At 55.4% G+C, this 18,009-nt stretch overlaps 3 protein-coding genes and 1 pseudogene across 4 annotated transcripts; 2 read left to right on the top strand and 2 right to left on the bottom strand.

The window, feature by feature from the left end:
• The first annotated feature begins 304 nt into the window (after nt 1-304).
• On the top strand, nt 305-1,329 carry LOC308267767 (large ribosomal subunit protein eL14-like; annotated as a pseudogene). Its single transcript has 2 exons — nt 305-646; nt 870-1,329. The product of its transcript is annotated as a large ribosomal subunit protein eL14-like (transcript).
• A 4,720-nt stretch (nt 1,330-6,049) lies between these two features.
• Nucleotides 6,050-8,131, bottom strand: SLX1A (SLX1 homolog A, structure-specific endonuclease subunit; the record flags this gene model as incomplete). Its single annotated transcript, XM_080702676.1, has 6 exons — nt 6,050-6,079; nt 6,161-6,248; nt 6,416-6,543; nt 7,070-7,396; nt 7,504-7,555; nt 7,944-8,131. 6 exons carry the CDS (start codon nt 8,129-8,131, stop codon nt 6,050-6,052), a joined length of 813 nt encoding a protein of 270 aa, XP_080558802.1.
• Nucleotides 8,132-8,609: 478 nt separating this feature from the next.
• On the top strand, nt 8,610-9,232 carry BOLA2B (bolA family member 2B; the record flags this gene model as incomplete). Its single annotated transcript, XM_080702409.1, has 3 exons — nt 8,610-8,672; nt 8,757-8,854; nt 9,133-9,232. The coding sequence occupies 3 exons, from the start codon at nt 8,610-8,612 to the stop codon at nt 9,230-9,232; spliced, it is 261 nt and encodes an 86-aa protein (XP_080558535.1).
• Nucleotides 9,233-13,480: 4,248 nt separating this feature from the next.
• CORO1A (coronin 1A) lies at nt 13,481-16,848 on the bottom strand (the record flags this gene model as incomplete). The annotated part of the gene is made up of 10 exons (XM_080702264.1): nt 13,481-13,585; nt 13,877-14,092; nt 14,199-14,256; nt 14,336-14,481; nt 14,598-14,702; nt 14,914-15,033; nt 15,184-15,368; nt 15,463-15,592; nt 15,676-15,798; nt 16,651-16,848. The coding sequence occupies 10 exons, from the start codon at nt 16,846-16,848 to the stop codon at nt 13,481-13,483; spliced, it is 1,386 nt and encodes a 461-aa protein (XP_080558390.1).
• Nucleotides 16,849-18,009: the final 1,161 nt, after the last annotated feature.

The following is an 18,009-nucleotide window of genomic DNA, read 5'->3' as shown; positions in this document are numbered from 1 at the left end:
GGCTGGGAAGGGACGTGAGCTGAGCCGGGAGCATGTCAGCTGCTATTTTCAAAAAGGACTTTTGCATGTATCTGCATATTTCAAAAGGAACCGCTGCTGGCTTGGCACGGTGGCCCATGCTTATAATCCCAGTACTTGGGAGGCTGAAACTGGAGGATCACAGGTTCATGGCCAGCCTTAGCTACTTAGTGAGGCCTCTACAACTTATTGAGACCCTGTTTCAAAATAAAGAAGAAAAAATAGGGCTGGGGGGAACACATGCGCACATCCAGGCAGGCCTTCTTCCTCTCGCCCGGCCGCCGACATGGTGTTCAGGCGCTTCATGGAAATTGGCCGGGCGGCCTACATCTGCTTTGGGCCTCATGCCGGAAAGTTGGTCGCAATCGTGGATGTTATTGATCAAAACAGGGCTCTGGTTGATGGACCTTGCACTTGGGTAAGGAGACAGGCCATGCCTTTCAAATGTATGCAGCTCACTGACTTCGTCCTCAGGTTCCCCCACAGTGCCCGCCAAAAGTATGTCCGAAAAGCCTGGGAGAAGGCAGATATCGATACAAAATGGACGGCCACGAGGTGGGCCAAGAAGATTGAAGCCAGGGAAAAGAAAGCCAAGATGAGCAATTTTGATCGTTTTAAAGTCATGAAGGAGCCGGGCGTGGTGGCGCACGCTTGTAATCCCCGCGCTTGGGAGGCAGAGACAGGAGGATCGCGCAGGTTCGAAGCCAGCCACGCGCGCTGGCTTAGAAGACCCTGTTTCCAAATATAAAATGTAAAAAGAGGTCTGGGAGTGTAGCCCGGAGGTAGAAGGGCTTCCAGGAACCCCAGTACCACCAAATAATAATAATAATAATAATAATAAAGTCATGAAGGCAAAGAAAATGAGGAACAGAATAATCAAGAATGAAGTCAAGAAACTTCAGAGGGCAGCTCTCCTGAAAGTTTCCCCCAAAAAGGCACCTGTTGCTAAGGCTGCCATTGCCGCCGCTGCAGCTGCTGCCACCAAAGCTAAAGATCCAGCAAAAAAGGCCACTGCTGCGGCCAAGAGGGCTCCGGCCCCCGAAGGCTCCTGCCCAGAAAGACGCTGGCCAGAAGGCAGCGCCTCCTGCCCAGAAAGCTCAGAAGAGCCAGAAGCCTGCAGCCCAGAAAGCACCTGCGGCAAAGGTGGCTGGCAAGAAGGCCTGAGAGGCCCTTGAAAAAGGAATAAAGGCTCTGACACATTGGCAAATCTAAAAAAAAAAAATAGGGCTGGGAGTATGAGTAGCTCGGAGGTAGAATGCCCCTGGGTTCAATCCCCAGTACCCCCCCACACACTTTCTTTCCCTATCTCCCTCTCTCCCTCTCTCTCTCTTTCACACACACACACACACACACACACACACACACACACACACACACACACACATACCTGCTGCTCAGGCCAGAGGGATAGTGTTCCTCTAGGCTGAGTGACATGAAGTGGCCTAGGACACTGGCGAAAGATGGCTTAGCACTAAGGAACTTCAAGATCCCTCAGCTCTGAGGAAGAGAGACCAGTGAACAGAAACTGCATCTGGGGAGACCTGCCCATGCAGCGCGTCGCACCCTGTCGGCTGGGGTTTTCTGGAGCGCAGCTTCCCTCCCAGGTGATCCTGCAGGTGCCTGAAGCCTACAGGCGGCCACATCCCTGGCTGGGGCCTTCCAGGTCTGTATAGCTTTGAAAATTGTCTGCTTCGTGCTGGCAAACATTTTCTCTGTGTGTTGTGATGTGGAAAGGTGTGCTGGTGGCATCTTTTACCCATCATATTGTAATAGCAAAAGTAAAAAAAAGGCAAACTGTTAAGAGAGGAGAAAAAAACATAGTTTTAAAATGTAGAAACTTCATTATTTTCACCCTGCAAGGTCTGCTCTTTCTTAGGCAAAAGCCCTTAATAGGCCATGTGGCCTGCCCTTTCTTAGGCAACAATACTCAATAGGCCCATACTTTTAAAAAATCATAACAGCCAAGCCAGGTGTGGTGGTGCATGCTTTTATTTTATTTATTTTATTTATTTATTATTTTTTTTATTTTTTTATTTTTTATTTTTGGTGGTACTGGGGTTCCTGGAAGCCCTTCTACCTCCGGGATACACTCCCACGGGCTACACTCCCAGACCTATTTTTTAACCTTTTCATTTGGAAATAGGGTCTCTTAAGCCAGCAAGGCTGGCTTCGAACCAGTGCGATCCTCCTGTCTCCGCCTCCCAAGCATGGGGATTACAGGCGTGCCCACCACGCCTGGCCCATGAGTTTTTCCCTCCTAAACCCCTACCCCCAGCTAGTTGGTGCGCCCCTCCAATCAGATTTTTGGACTGAGGGTACCGCCACTGGCCAGCTAATAAAGGCTTCAACTGGCACATTCCCTTGGACTCTCAAGTCTCATTTCTTGCTAAACCTGCGTACAAGAGTATGGAAATGAGAACTTAATGAGCAGGAGGCATCAGGCCTTGGAAGATTTAGTTCCAGGCCAGTAGAGCTGAGGTTCCAGGCTCTGGCCTCTTTGAGTCTATACAGAGCATGGGATATAAAACAATTTTTAGGAACTCATAAATACAATGTTTTAACATGCCAGCATATAGCTTAGACAGAAACTCATAAAAGAACTTGTCCAGCCATGCCAGCATATAGCTTCAGAAACTTTTCTGGACATGTCAGTATAGGACTCAGACCAGTACTTCTGTCTTGCAAGTGATAGACACTTGGATCATAAAATGCTTTCTCACCTCTGATGGGCTTATGTCCTCGATACATCTGAACTGGTGAGAGGAGTATGGCAGACTCCGTAAGTCTGGATGAAGCCAGACATGACAGCACACAGTTGTAATCCCAGTAGTTGGCAGACTGAGACAGGAGGATCACAGATTCACGGCCATCCTCAGCTACTGAGTGGGGTCCGCCACAACTTAGTGAGACTCTGTTTCAAAATAAAAGAATTAAATAGGGCTGGAGGTATAGCTCAGAGGTTCATGCCCCTGGATTTAATCCCCAGTACCCTCCCCCCAAAAACCCCAAGGTTTCAGGTGGGGAGTGCTCCGGTCAACACTTCATCACAGTCACATTCCCTTGGAGACACAGCGCTGTTTCTTTTTTTTCTCTCTCTCTCTAAAAAAAAAAAAAAAAAAAAAAAAAAAAAAAAAAAAAACTCGGATTAAGCGGGTCATGGGGGCACACACTTGTAATCCTAGTACTTGAGAGATTAAGACAGGAGGATTGCAGGTTCACACATAGCCTCAACTACTTAATGAGGCCCTCTGGAACTTAGACCCTGTTTCAAAATAAAGAATAAAAAATAGGAGTGAGAGTGTAGCTCAAAGACAAAATATCCCTAGGTTCAATCCCCAGTACCGCAAAACAAACATAACCAACCTGTGTAAGCATTACAATTGGAGTTTCCCAGCTCTCTATTTCTGTATTAGCCCAGGGAATGAGGCAGCTTCCAAACACTTAACTGTTTTGCACCTGAACATCATCATCATCTTCTGCTTCTTCTCCTTCTTTTTTTTTTTTTTTTTTTTTTTTTTTTTTTTGCGGTACTGGGGATGGAACCCAGGGCATTCTACCTCCGAGCTACACCCCCAGCCCTATTTTTTATTCATTTTTTGAAACAGGGTCTCACTGAGTTACAAAGAGCCCCACTAAGTAGTAGCTGAGGCTGTCTGCGAAATGCAATCCTCCTATCTCGGCCTCCCAAATGCTGGGATTAAAAGTGTGCACCACCACACCCAGCGAGGGCTTCTTCTTTTTTTCTTCTTCTTCCTGTGGTACTTGGGATGGAACCCAGGGGCTTTTCTACCTCCAGGCTATACTCACAAACCTATTTTATATTTTATTTGGAAACAGGGTCTCACTAAGTTGCTGAGAGCCTCACTAAGTAGCTGAGGCTGGCTTCGAACCTGTGTGATCCTCCTGTCTCAGCCTCCCAAGCGCAGGGATTACAAGCGTGCGCCACCACGCCTGGCTGAGGGCTTCTTCTTGATGGTAGTCTGAAACCTGAAACCAGTACTGCAAAATAAATAAATAAATAAATAAATGCAAGGTAGCTAAAGCCCCTTGTGCTACCCTTGGGCAGAGATTACACCCAGCCCTGCCTGCTCTACCCTGCGATCACTTTTCCCTTCTCTGTTCTTTGTGACCTGGCCCTGGTATGTGGGGTATGTGCTCCATATACTGTGACAAAATGGGCTGTCTGCACCTGCATTTGGAGGAAAGATGGGAAAGAGGACAGAGGCCACAGCCAAGGGATCAAACAGGAAAGTAAAGGCATGGTGGTGCATGCTTGGAATCCCAGTAAGGGAGGATTGCAGGTTCACAGCCAGCCTCAGCTACTTAGGGTAGCCCTGAGCAACTTAGTGAGACCTTGTATCAAAATAAATAAAAAACAGGGCTGGGAGTATAGCCCAGAGGTAGAATGCCCCTGGGTTCAATCCCCAGTACTGGGGAGAAAACAAAACAAAACAAAACAGGAAAGCGATGGAGCAGTCAGAACTACAGAAGTTGTTGGAGCCAGAAGCTGGCAGGGCAAGGGTGGTGTGGCACGAGTCTGCCTTGGCACTCATCCGACCTCGCAGGATCCTGACATCCTGACCCTGTGGCCTCCGGTGTGCAGCGGCTCAGTGTGGGTGCAGAGTGGGAAGTGTGGTGCTGCCCTCTGAGCTGAAGGTTTGTAGGTCCCAAGTGGGGGGGCTGAGGAGCCAGCGCTGGGACTGGCTGTCCTTCCAGAGGAGGGGTGGGGTTTGTGGATATTGGGATGGGCCACCCAGCTGGACTCAAGTTTAGACCTGAAATGAGGGAAAAGGACTCGAGGTTGTTTGTTTGTTTGTTTCTTGTAGCTGTAGTCTGGCTCCAGAAGCCCCCTAATTCCACTCCTACAAGGCAGGTCAATAGATCTTTCTTCTTTTTTTTGTGTGTGTGAGGTACTGGGGATAGAACCCAGGGGCATTCTACCTCCAAGTTACATCCCCAGCCCTATTTTTTATTTTTTCAAACAGGGTCTCACTGAGTTGCAAAGGGCCTCTCTATGCAGTTGAGGCTGTCCCCAAACTGCTATTCTCCTGTCTCAGCCTCCCAAATGCTGGGATAACAAGCGTGCACCACCACACCCAGCAGATCTTTCTTATTTGAGCCAGCCAAGGAGGGGAGAGCGGGGCTAGATGGAGGGGCAGAGCTGCTTACCTTCCTGCTGGCTCCAGGCCGGTCTCTAAGACTTCAAGAAATCAGATCAGAGAAGCCATAGGCAGTCCAGTAACTGTAGACTCTAAATACAGGGTGAGTCAGAGTGCTATGGCGGGCAGGGTTTGAAGCAGAGCAAGGAGGCTTTTTTTATTTTTTATTTTTTTTTTGGTACTAGTGATTGTAGTGTATCTCAGGGCAGTCTATATCTGAGCGGCACCACAGGCTTTTTAAAGTTTTGCAACAGGGTTTTACTATGTTCCTGAGGCTGGCCTCAAACCTGCAATCCTCCTATCTCAGCTTCCCAAGTACTGGGATTACCAGGTACTGCCACCATGCCCAGCTGGCTAGGGAAGGTGCTTTGTGGCTGCAGACGTGGGAAGGAACAGGGATACCTGAGTCTAACAGCCCTAGGAGAAGCCCCTGCCTCAGGGCTCCTGTGCCACCTCAGGGGCACCGTTCATGGCTGGCAGAAAAACAGTCCTAGAAGCTGCTTCTCTTTCCCTGGGTTTGCAGAGGGCTCCCCACAGACCCATGACGAAGAGCCAGGGCTGAGACAGCCACAGGCCCATGGACAGACAGCACCTGGCTCCTCTGCCTTTGTCTCCTGTGGCACTGGAGATGGGGAGGCTGAGTCACAGCTGAGGATCTGTGGGTCCTCAAAGGCGAGCTGGAAAAAGTGAGGCAGAGGGACTCAGGCAGCAGGGGAGCAGCCCTCCTCCACCCCGTCCCCTCACCCACCAAGCCTCCCTACAAACACCTGCAAGCATGCTTAAAACTTTTTATTGTATTCAAATAAAACCAATGCAGACCATGGTGAGAGAAGGGACAGAAAAGGAGTTGGGGCAGAATTGGGGGCTGAGGATCAGATCTCCAGCATGTCTGTCCAGTGTTCCTGTGGGAACAAGAAGGCTGGTCAAAAGCAGCCTCACGGATGGAGCGGGCTGCAAAGGCTGGGGCCGGCGCCCCCGCTCACCTCTTCTAACTCCGAGTCATCCTCTTCCTCCTCAGCACCCATCTGGCTCAGCCAGATCAGGTCTCCCCAAAGCACTAAGTTCTTACAGCTGCCAAGGGGAAAGGTGGGAGAAGAGGATGCAGGGTCAGACACCCCAAGGCCCTCAGCCCGCGCCCTGGGTGCCAAGACAGGTCTCAGCTGCCCAGGCCTGTTCACGACCACCGGACACCCTCTCCCCAGAGCCAGGGCAGGCTGGGACCGAGGGGCTGGACTCACCCGGGGCACTGGCCCTCCAGGGGCAGAAGCTGCCCAGGTTCTTCCCGAAGGAACTCCTCTGCCAGGCAGATCATGTGGGCACTCAGGGCACAGCCAGGGTGTGGGCAGCACAAGGGACCCTCTTCATCCTGTCAGAGGTGCAGGCGGGGAGGGAGGCAGGGGTAACTCCTTCCGTGTACTGCGCGCTCCGGGAGAGCTCCAGACACATCACAGAGGGAGGCCAGGCCTCCATCAGTTAACGTACTAAGCACGCATTGATCTGCTCTGCGGTGGACTCTGCTCTGTGGAACTGAACGAGATCGGCAACCCTGGAGTTTAGTGGGAAGAGTGGGGAAGGGGATTCTGAGGTAAGAAAATAGACAGCATGTGAGACAATAAGAGATGAGGGAAATGGACAGTGATGTCCGAGAAGAACAGCGATAATTTCAGATCGTCTGGAACTTTTGTTCTTGAACCGGAAGACGTCACTGAGCAGGTGGCCTGTGGTCAACTCTGAAGTTTTAGCAAAGAGCCTAACAGGAGAAGAGTTGGGAACCACTATTAGAGAAGAGGGCAGCCAGGCCGGAGTGTGTCGGGGAGGGGTCTGTCTCCTCAAGCCGCTTGATCCCCAAATGCCTGAACCCTAGAGCTACCCCTGTCTTGGGCGGGTCTCACCTGAATGGCGCAGGTGCACAGGACACAGTGGGACACGGCCTCGTGGTTCTTTTCTGGCTGGCTGGCTGCCCCTGGGCCACGCCTCGAGATTCCAGGCGGCGGAGGCCCAAAGGCCAGCGGCACGTGCGGGGGCGGCGGGGGGCAGAGATCCTGGCAGAAGTCCGGGCGCAGCCAGCGCAGTGTAAGCGGCAGCCGCGCCCAGGGCGGTGCGCGCAGCATGTGGGCCAGCACGCGCAGGTGGAAGGCGAAGGCGGCCTCGCCACGCTGGCGGCGCCCCACGTGTCCCAGGCGGCGCGAGGCGTGCGGGTGCTGCCAGGCCCACTCAAACTGCGGGTGGGGAGGACAACAGGGTCCGATGGCCAGGTAGAGCGAGCGTTCGCCTGGGGATAACCCCGGGTCTACCTCCAAGCCCGCTGCCACATTGCCTTTCTTACCCGAAGGGCAGCTACAGCAGATGGGAAGCCGTGCACGATGAGCACCATCTCCCTGGATAAAGGAACGGGGACGCGGCCTGTGAGCCCCCATCCTTCCCCGCCTCGCCTGAAGCCAAACCCTCCACCCTTCGTAGGCTGCAGCCCCACCGACAGCCAGATTGCCACGCTCTCACCAGCTTCCAACCTGGCCACGAAGCCCCGCCCCCTCCGTGCAGAGGTGCCTCGCTCACCTGCCAACCTCAGCCCCGCCTCCGGTTGCAGGTACTTAACTGTCCTACACACAGGTTCTATTCCCTCCAGGGCGCGTTCACCAATCCTTGCAGCCGGCTCCGCCCCGCCCGCGGCTCCGCCTGGCCCCGCCCCTTCCCGGCCCCGCCCCCATCCTGGCCCCGCCCCCTCCCTGAAGCCAGCTTTCTAGAACTGAGACCCGCCGGTCCTACCAAGGCCCTCGGCCGCTAGTCCGCCAGGCCCCGCCTTTCTTGCGGCCGCCGTTGTGCTGCCGGACGCGACGGGTAGGGTTGACTGTGAACCCAACATAGACGCGGCCCCGATGCCGAGGGTTCAGGCAGTAGAGCAGGTAGACACCGAAGAAGCGCCCTGGCTTCGCTGCGGCCCCCGCGAGGCTCATCGTGACTTTGTGGGTCGGGGATCGAAGCTCGGGTTCGACTTCCGTGACCTAGGACCCGGGAAGCCTGTGGCTACAAGATGCTTGTTTCGGGGACGACGCTCGGGGGCGATCGCGAGGTACCCCAGAGGCAGCAACGACGAGGGTTCGTGCACCCCCTCCTAGCTGGAGGTAGGTGCTCAAATCCGTCCACACCACCCTGGCTGCCTTACTAGCCGCTAGCGCCGACCAATTAGAGTCCGATCGGGCAGGGTCGGTGGTCCCGCAGACTCTGATTGGCCATCAGCTGGGAAGCGCGGAAAAGCTTGACTGTTGGAAAACTCCGCTGGGCTGAGGGCGGAAGTGCCTCTTGGCGTTCACCCTCGTGAGGGCGGAAGTAAGTTTCTTAGCGGAAGTGGCCTCAGTAAGGGCGGAAGGCAGCTGGCCCTGTCGCCGTGCGAGTCTGTCTCCGCCGCCCTTACGCTTGTGCTCGGCTAACACGATGGAACTGAGCGCCGACCGTCTGCGGGAGAAGCTGCAGCGGGATCTGGAGGCGGAGCACGTGGTGAGTGGCACCCCCTTTCCACCTGAGCGGGGGGAAAAGGGTTCCCCGGGCGGGTTCAGCATGCTCTCCATCCTCTCGCGGTAGGAGGTGGAAGACACGACTCTCAACCGTTGCGCGACCAGCTTCCGAGTCACGGTGGTGTCGGCTAAGTTCGAGGGGAAGCCACTGCTTCAAAGACACCGGTGAGCTCCCAGAAACACCTCGCCTAGTGTGGGTCCCAATTTCCGGACCACAACCCCTCCCAGTCTTTCCAGTCTAATTCCCTCATCCCGGTGATGTAGCCTAGAACCCCTAGCATCCAGCCTTCCGGGTCCCTGTTTCAGTATTTTTCCTTCTGCCCTCTGTGGATTCCTACATCCTAGGAGCTTGGGGAAGACCTCGGTCCTCTTGTGTCACCTAGCCTCGGGACCAGCCCCCAGGTACGGGCCTTGTCATTTCCCAGCTCAATTTCTTGTCCCAGGTTGGTGAATGCGTGCCTAGCAGAAGAGCTCCCGCACATCCATGCCTTTGAACAGAAAACCCTGACTCCAGAGCAGTGGGCCTCTGAACGGCGGAAATGAGGGACCAAGACGTGCACAGCCATTAAATTATGAATCAGGGCCAGTTTCTGTGTTGGTGTGTTGTGTGGGGGAGCGGTGCTGAGCCTGAGTGCTTGGCCTCTCTGACTGTCCTCCGTCTTTTGTTTTACCTTGGACCAGTTCCTCTCCCCTTGTCGGCCTCTGTGTCTTGGCTTGTAACATGAAAGTTCTGTCTCTAAGTCCCTTCCAAGTCCTCCCTTGCAAGCCTCCTCTCTGTAAATCCCTAGGGGTCTGTACTGCCACTACCCACCCAGCCCCCAGAGAACTGGGGGTAACTGCTTCATTCCATTGGTCAAGATGCAGAGATGAGCCAGGCATGGTGCCACACACCTGTAATCCCAGTACTTGGGAGGCAGAGACGGGAGGATCGCGAGTTCAAGGACAGCCTGAGCAGTGAGACTTTCGTCAACCTAGCAAAACCCTGTTTCAAAACAAAAAATAAAATAGAGCTGGGAGTATAGTTCAGAGATACAATACCCCTGGGTTCCATCCCCATTACACACACACACACACACACACACACACACACACACACACACAGCAGAGGTGTAGCTGGGTATGGTAGCATAAACATGTATCCCAGTACTAGGGAAGGTGAGACAGGAGAATCACAGACTCCAGGACAGCCTCGGCAGGTAGTGAGACTCTCATAAATCTATTGAGACCCTGTTTCAAAATAAAAATAAGAGCTGGGTATGGTGGGACACACTTGTAATCCCAGTACTTGAGAGGCTAAGACGGGAGGATTGCAGGTTCGAAGCTAGCCTCAGCTACTTTGTGAGGCTCTTTGCAACTTAGTAAAACCCTGTCTCAAAGAATTAAAAATAAGGCCTGGGGGTGTAGCTCATACATAGAATGATCCTGGGTTCAATCCCCAGAACTACAAAAAATAAAAATAAGGCTTGGGGTATAGTTCATTTATTTATTTGTTTTGGTGGTACTAGGGGTGGAACCCAGCAGCTTTCTACCTCCGGGCTACACTCCCAGAACTTTTTTTTTTTTTTTTTTTGGTGGTACTGGGGTTCCTGGAAGCCCTTCTACCTCTGGGCTACACTCCCAGACCTATTTTATATTTTTGAAACAGGGTCTCTTAGGCCAGCACGGCTGGCTTCAAACCTGCGCGATCCTCCTGTCTCTGCCTCCCAGGCGCGGGGATTACAAGCGTGTGCCACCACGCCCGGCTTACACTACCAGACCTATTTTATACTTTATTTGGAAACAGGATCTCACTAAGTTGCTGAGAGCCTCACTAAGTAGCTGAGGCTGGCTTCGAACCTGTGCGATCCTCCTGTCTCAGCCTCCCAAGCATGGGGATTACAAGCGTGCACCACCATACCCGGCTAAGGCTTGAGGTATAGTTCAGAGGTAGAATGCCTCTGGATTCAAACCCCAGTTCCCTCCCCCAGGAAAAAAGATGTAGAGACACTGGGTGTGGTGGCAATTCCTGAAGTGCCAGAGACTGGGGAGGATGAGGCAGAGGAATGCATATTTAAGCCTTAGCAATTTAATGAGACACTGTCTCAAGAGAAAATGAAAAAAGGGCTGTGGATGCAGCTCAGTGCTTGCCTGGCTGTGAGAGACCTTGCATTAAAACCCAGCACCGCAAAAAAATAAATAAAATGTAGAAATTAAGCCAGGCTGGTGGTACATGCCTGTAATCCCAGTACTTAGGAGGCTGAGACAGGAGGATCACAGGTTTGGGGACAGCTTTAGCAAGGTAGTGAGACGCTCAGACACCTAGTGAAACCCTATTTCAAAACAAAACAAACAAAAAATGATACTGGTTGCAGTAGTGCGCACCTGTAATCCTAGTACTTGGGAGGTTGAGATAGTATCGCAGGTTTGCGGCCAGCCTCAGCAGCTTTTGAGGCTCTCTGAAACTCGATGAGACCCTGCTTCAAAGTAAAGAATAAAATAGGGCTGGAGGTGTAGCTTGAAGGTAGATACCCTTGGGTTCAGTCCCCAGCACCCCCCCCACAAAAGCAGAGAAATGAGATGTTTCTGTTCCCCTGGTGTCTTTTTCTTCTGTCCCCTCTGTGGCGTGGGGTCTCACCACGTTGCTCATGCTGGTCTGGACCCTTGAGCTCAAGAGATCTTCCCTCCTCACCCTCCTGAGTAGCTGGGGCTACAGGTTTGAACCACCACGCCCGGCTCTCCCCTGTGTTTTCAAGGCTGCTTTCTCAGCACCCGAGTTATCCCCAGCCTCCTCTCTTGTTCCAGTCTAGGGGAAAGGGCTGGTGAGGGGGAGTCATGGTTGTCACAGATTAACCCTTCTGGATCCAGGGATTATTTTCTGAACATTTCTAGTTCCCCTTGAATCATGATGGAAACTAGTAAGTCTTCTCTCCAGGACCCCAGCAGGACCTGTCACCGCATTGTGCAGGAGCCATACAGGTGCATCGCTCCTTTAGGAAGCCTGGCCTCTGTGTGTGTGTGTGTGTGTGTGTGTGTGTGTGTGTGTGTGTGTGTATGTTACTGAGATTGAACCCAGGGGCATTCTCCCTCCAAGCTACGCCCCTAGCCCCTTTTAATTTTTTGTTTCGAAACAGGGTCTCACCAGGTTGCTGAGAGTCTTACTACATTGCCGAGGCTGTGCTTGAACCTGTGGTCCTCCTATCTCAGCCTCCCAAGTACTGGAATTACTGGTGTGTGCCACCACGCCTGGTTAGCCCTCCCCTTTTTGTAGATGTTCACCTGAGGCCTGGACAGAAGTGACTTACCTAGGGTTACACGGCTTGCTTAAGGTGTCTGGCCTGAGTTCACAGTCAGGGGTGTTGGTATGCCTGTCCCATGCAGTTTGTTTTGTTTTGTTTGCCGTGTTGGGGATGGAACCCAGGGACATTCTACCTCCAAGCTACACTCCCAGCCCCATTTTTTATTCTTTATTCTGAAATACGATCTCACTGAGTTGCAAAGGGCCTCACTAAGTAGTAGCTGAGGCTGTCTGTGAACTGCAATTCTCTGGTCTCAGCCTCCCAAGTGTGTGCCACCACACCCGGCCAGGCAGTTTTTTCTGCGGTATGCTGAAGATGAGGAGCTGGGATGGGGCTTTCGGTGGTCTTTGCATGATAGGACGTTAGCCCTGCTATGGCCAAGACACCCATTCCAAACAGCCCTCTGTCATCCAGCTCAGAGGTCACGTTGGGCATCAGAACCTGCTCCCCAGCTCCCTCTGTTTTTTCAGTACTGGAGATTGAAACTCAGGGGCACTCTACCATGAACTATACCCCAGCTCTTTTTATTCCAAGATAAACACTCGCTAAGTTGTCCAGGCTGCCCTCGAACTTGTGATCCTCCTGCCTCATCCTCCTGGGTCACTGCCAAGCCCCTTCTCAACAGGGTCTGACAGACCCAGTCCTGCCAGGTCCTTCAGTACAGAGGTCAGGCTCACACAGAACCCACGGAAAGGCCCCGAGAGGCAGCAGCACCATGCAGGGGAGTTACTAAAGGGAAAAGGGGGAGACAGACTGTGACTCATCTTAAGTTTTTCCTTACAGAAAGCCCCCTTGTTTACATATTTGTGTGATACTGAGAATTAAACCCAGGGGCATTCTACATCTGAGCTACATTCCCAGCCCTTTTTTATTTTTTATTTGGAAGCAAAGTCTAAGTTGCTGAGGCTGGCCTTGAACCTACAGTCCTGTCTCAGCCTCCCAAGTACTGGGATTACAGGTGTGCACCACTGCGCCCAGCCTCCCCGTGTTATTTTGGCCTTTGGGTCTGCAGTTGGAGAGATGACCACTGTGCAAGTGGTCACCGGCTCACTGCTCATTCCCTATAAGCAGCAGTGTCGGATAGTCCCGTCCTGTGTGGCCCGATGTCTTGGTTAACGAGGGAAAGCAGAATTGGAGTAATTCCAGAAGCGGAGGCCCCAGGACCTTAAGTTTCTGACCTGTCAGCTCTGAGGAGTTGGGAAATGGAGACCATGGTCCCAGCTCATGTCAACATGGGTAGCTCCACTGACCATGGTCCCCCTCCTGTGACATAGGGCATTTGGGAGTTGCTGCCAGCCCTGATGGGACAGTCCCGTTAGGGCTATGGGGGGAGCTGGAAGGTCAGAGGCGGGTCAGCTCAGCATGTCCCGCATCCAGATGAGCAGTCATTAGAGTCTGAGAGGTACCAGAAAATAAAGCCATTTTATTATTTTTCTCTTTTCTGCCATTGGTGGCTGGAGGCATGGGGTGTGATGGGGGACTGAATGGCTAGGCCCAGCTGAAGGCCCTGGGGCCTCTACTTGGCCTGGACTGTCTCTTCCAGCCTGTCCAAGCGCTTCTGTAGCTCCTGCACTGTGGCCTGCAGCTTCCTCATCTCCTCCTCCAGCCGAGACACAGCGTCCTGGGGGACCAAGCTACCGCATCAGGCCAGCTCATTCTGGGGTTCCCCTGACACTGCCATGTGCTGCCCCCCAAGAGTCCCAGGGCTTGGGCCCATCTGTCAATCAGTTGCTGCCCAGAGAGCTGCAGGCTTCTAGGCCTGCAGGTTTACCTCTCTAGCCCCCCACCGAGCCCCCTCATTGTGAGCTTGGGCAGCTCTAGATGCCAGCCTCATCCAACTCGGGCACTGACATCCACACTGCCCCTCCCCATGTCCCTATCCTGGTTCCCTGGCTCCCTGCCCGCCTCTCACCGAGCCAGGAGTGCCACTGGCTTCTGGTACTGCCCTCTTGCGCGTGCTGTCCAGGCCCCGGTTGACCCGCAGCTCCCGGCTCTTTGGGGGTACATAGCCATCCTTGAGGGAAATGAGGAGTGGCCCTGCATCCCGACCCCCCAGCCACTCCTCAGCTGTGAGGGCCGGGTCGGGCCCGGCTGTGGGTGGGTACAGGTCCTCTTGGAACAAGTCCGACTGTGGGTAAGACCAGGGCTGGTTACAGGAGTGCGCATGCTACCATACCACCCTGCAAGCCCCGAGCTCAGGCCGGCTGGAGCCAGGGAGGGACAGGGAGCATCACCTTTCTGGGCACTGTCATGGCGATGGGCTCACACTTGCGCTCGTGCAGCTTGTAGAACCTGTGAGGACAGGAAGGTGAGCAGTGCTCCTGGTGGAGCTGGGCGGGGACCGCGCGCCAGTGGGGGTGGGGTCAGTCACCTGGCGATCTCACACTTGTTCACCTCCAGGCCTCGTTTGGGCATGTAGCCCATGCCACGCTGGGACTCCTTGGAACTGAACATGGAGAGATAGTGCAGGAACGGGGCCTCAGAGGTGATCTCGAAGTACCGGATAGAGCTGTCACCCTGCAAGTGGCGTGGGCAAAGGGAGGGTCAGCACCAACAGGTGCGGCCAGCCCTGTCCTCTCCGAGTCCCCCCACCCTGTGCGCCTCCCTCCCCCAGCCCTGCCTGGCTGAGCCACCTTGCCACAGAGGTAGACGATGTTGGTGTCAGGGTCAAAGAAGGGCAGCAGGACTCCACTGCTTGTGTCCAGCTCCTGCAGGGACAGCGGCTCCTCCAGGTGCTTCTGCAAAGACAGCTGGGAGGTAACAACTCGGCTGGGCCAGGTCAGGGCCTAGAATGGTAATCCTCACTGGGAGGTGAGCAGGTGAGGGCCCTCCAACACCAACCAGTGGAAACCCCTCTCACAAATGGGTAAACTGAGGCCACCCAGCCAGGGACTAAGCCTCAGCCTTGGTGCCCAGTGGGGACCCTCTGCTTCCCTGCTCAGCACTCACCATGCTCCACAGCGCCACCTGCCGCTCACTCATGCGGCTGAAGCCTGTGGTCAGGATCTTTCCTTCAGACACAAACACAGCGTGCACTGGCCGGGTTCCCTCGTGGGGACGGTCCTTTTCCTGCAAGGACAGGGAGGTGGTGGGTCAGGCACCCCGTCACACACACACACCATAAGAGAACAGACCCTTAGGGAGGGCCACATTGAGGGTCTGGTGGATGGAGAGTAGGAGGGCTGATTCCAGGGTCAAGGGGTGTTCCTGGCAACTCACAGCAACGACAGTGCCTTTGCGGGGCTCGATGACGCGCACACGTTTGTCACGGCAGGAGGTGCAGATGAGGGCACCGTCCCTGCTCCAGTCCACGCTGTAGATCGTGTCCGGGTGCACGTCTGGACCCAGCGTCAGCACGGCCGCCCCGGTGCCCACATCCCACACCAGGATCACGTTGTCACAACCTGCACGATCGCCCGCCCCCATGTCAGAAGCCACCAGCCCCACCTCGCTCGCGTCAGCCACCAGCCCCGCCTGTCACCCCCCTCCCCGTGGCACCTGCGCTGAGCAGCACATTCTGGGCTGTGGGGTGCCAGGCCACGATGCCCACACGCTTGGTGTGGCCCTCAAGGGTGACGACGGGCTCCCGTAGGGGCAGTGTCAGGCCCCCGTCAGGAATATCCCACACCTGTAGAGAAGGGACCAGTGAGTCTTAGGGCTCCAATGTTGGGTTTATCCTGTAGCGCTGCCTGAGTCCCCAGCAGCACTCACCATGACTGTGCAGTCCTCGGAGCCACTGGCAATGACGTTGTCGTTGTGTGGGCACCAGGCGATGTCCAGCACAGGGGCTGTGTGGCCACAGACCATGGGCACGTTCTTGTCGACACGTCCAGTCTAAAGGGCACAGCAGGGCCTTTGGCAGAGGCACATTTGCCCTCCCAGTGCAGCCCAACCTCCCCACACCCTGCAGGGAGACACGAGGTCCCAGGGAGGTGGGCCAGGCCTGGCAGGGCAGGCTGGCCAAGGACCTGCCTGTCGGTGCTTCAGTGTCTAATCTGTGCTCGGAGGGCCAGCGTCCGCCTGAGCAGTGTAGGCCAAGGCCCTGGACCCGGCACAGACATGGCGTTGGGTTCTCGAGGGCAGTGTGTGCACACAGTGGGTCTGGGAGCAGGGTCCTGCCAGGTGAAGAGGGACCGGGGAGATCTGCCATGACTGCCCCCCACAGGAGCACGGTTTGGAAACAGCCTTTTCCGGGGCCAGCAGCTTCAGCAGGGCTTCCTGTGTAGAGGGCCCAGCTCTCACCCCAAGCCACTTCCTCTTCTGTTCACTTCTATCGGCCCTTTTAAGGTAACGGCTTGGGGCCCATCTCCCCTTCCTGCCTCACCCCCAAAGAGCAGAGGAGCGTGTGGGGGTGGGATCAGCACACAGAGAGGCAGCAGGCTGAGGGAGGGAGAGGCCTCTTGCCTGGCTCTTCAGGCTCAGACCAGGAGTCCCAGCCCTGACACCACTGCAGGCCTGCTGGGTGCAATCCCAGTCATCTCTGCTCCTAGGGGAGAATGCCCCAGGTGGAGACGGACACCTGGTCCTGGTTGTCCCCCTGAGCTGGAGGAGGCCCAATGCATATCTGACCCAGCTCAGTCTTAACTGATGATAACACCAGGCCCAGGAAGCTCTGGGGACAGTCATCGACTCAGGCCCCACAGAGCCTCCTGGAGGACACTGCTGCCTGGGGCTCCAGGACCTCACCTTGCCCAGGGGCAGCACCAAGAAGGCCCCTCCACCGCTGGCCTCACAGATCAGGGCCACAAACTTGGGGTTGACGGCACAGAAGCCACTGTCCCAGGTGGTCTGTGAGACGCGCACATCCTCGTAGCACTGGTCGGCCTTGGCTGGCTGTCCAAACACGTGGCGGAACTTGCTGGAGCGGACGACCTGCCGGCTCATCCTAGGGGCACAGGAGTTGAGAAGGTTCCTCCCTCTGGATCAACTCTGACCTTATGAGGGCTCCTCCTCCCCACGACACCCCTAGCCTGGCTCTTAGGGTCCTAGCAACATGTTTGGGCTAGCCTGCCCTTACTCTCCATGGCTGACAGCAGGCTGCCCCATCACCCTCTCCCTCTAGTCCACAAGCCTACTTGCTGCACCCCAAGGCCACTCAGCCACCGCTCAACCCTGCATCCTCAGCCCCTACCACAGGCCAGGGCTTGGGATGGTGTAACGCGACTGTATGTTTGTTGACTGACTGACTGACAGACTGGAGTATTTCCTTTCTGGTGGTTTAGACCAGGGAGCATTGGCCCCGACAGCTCAGAGGACAGGTTTTATTCTAGTGGCGGTGTCCAGAGTCCACATCCCGAGCCTGGCCCTCCCCTGCCTCCTGGCAGTGGGTCTGCCCAGGAGGGATGTGGCAGCAGGATGGCTCCCCCAGCTGGTGTGGGCACCAGCAGCAGTGGTGGCTCCAGTCCCAGCATCTCCTCCTCCCACCTCCGCTCGAAAGAGCAGGTGCCCTTCAGTGCCATCTCCACCCTGCTGGAACTACACACAGCCACCGAGAGGCCCCCGCTGGCCCCGCTGAGGTCCTGCTGGGATGAGGTGAGGTCCTCCCTCACCCTGGAGCGGGGGCAGAGAGAGGGAAGCCTAGGAGGTCGCCCTGCTCCCCAGCCTCGCAGGCCCTGCCCTGAGGGGCTCTGCCGCCAGGCCAGGACAGCTGGGGGCCCTCACCTCCCGACCTCGCTGTGTGCTCTGGCTTCAGGCAGGGCCCCTTCTTGCTGGGCTGCAGCCTCCCTTGCCCCCCCCCCCGCCCGGGTCCCCCAAGGAGGCTCCCAGCCTCTGCCCAGGGGGCGGGTGAGAGGCGTGAGCGGGGAGCCCCAGGCTCAGGTGGAGGCATCAGGTGAGCAGCCTGGCCTGGGGAGAGAGGGGCCCCAAACCAGAAGTAGGGTGCAGGAAGCCATCGCCCCACCCTGCCGCCGCCCCCACCGCAGGTACCAGGCCCAGAAACCGCGGAAAGGGGAACTTGGTCTTTTCTCGCTTCGCTGTCAACCCCTTCCTGTCTCCAAGCTCAGAGCAGCTGCTCCGCGCAGCCCACCCCGGCCCCCGCCGCCCAGG

This window comes from Muscardinus avellanarius, assembly GCF_963383645.1.
Source record: "Muscardinus avellanarius genome assembly, chromosome: 10".
NCBI lineage: Eukaryota > Metazoa > Chordata > Mammalia > Rodentia > Gliridae > Muscardinus > Muscardinus avellanarius.
Note: the sequence above shows the minus strand (reverse complement) of the source record. Positions and strands in the feature narration are given on the sequence as shown.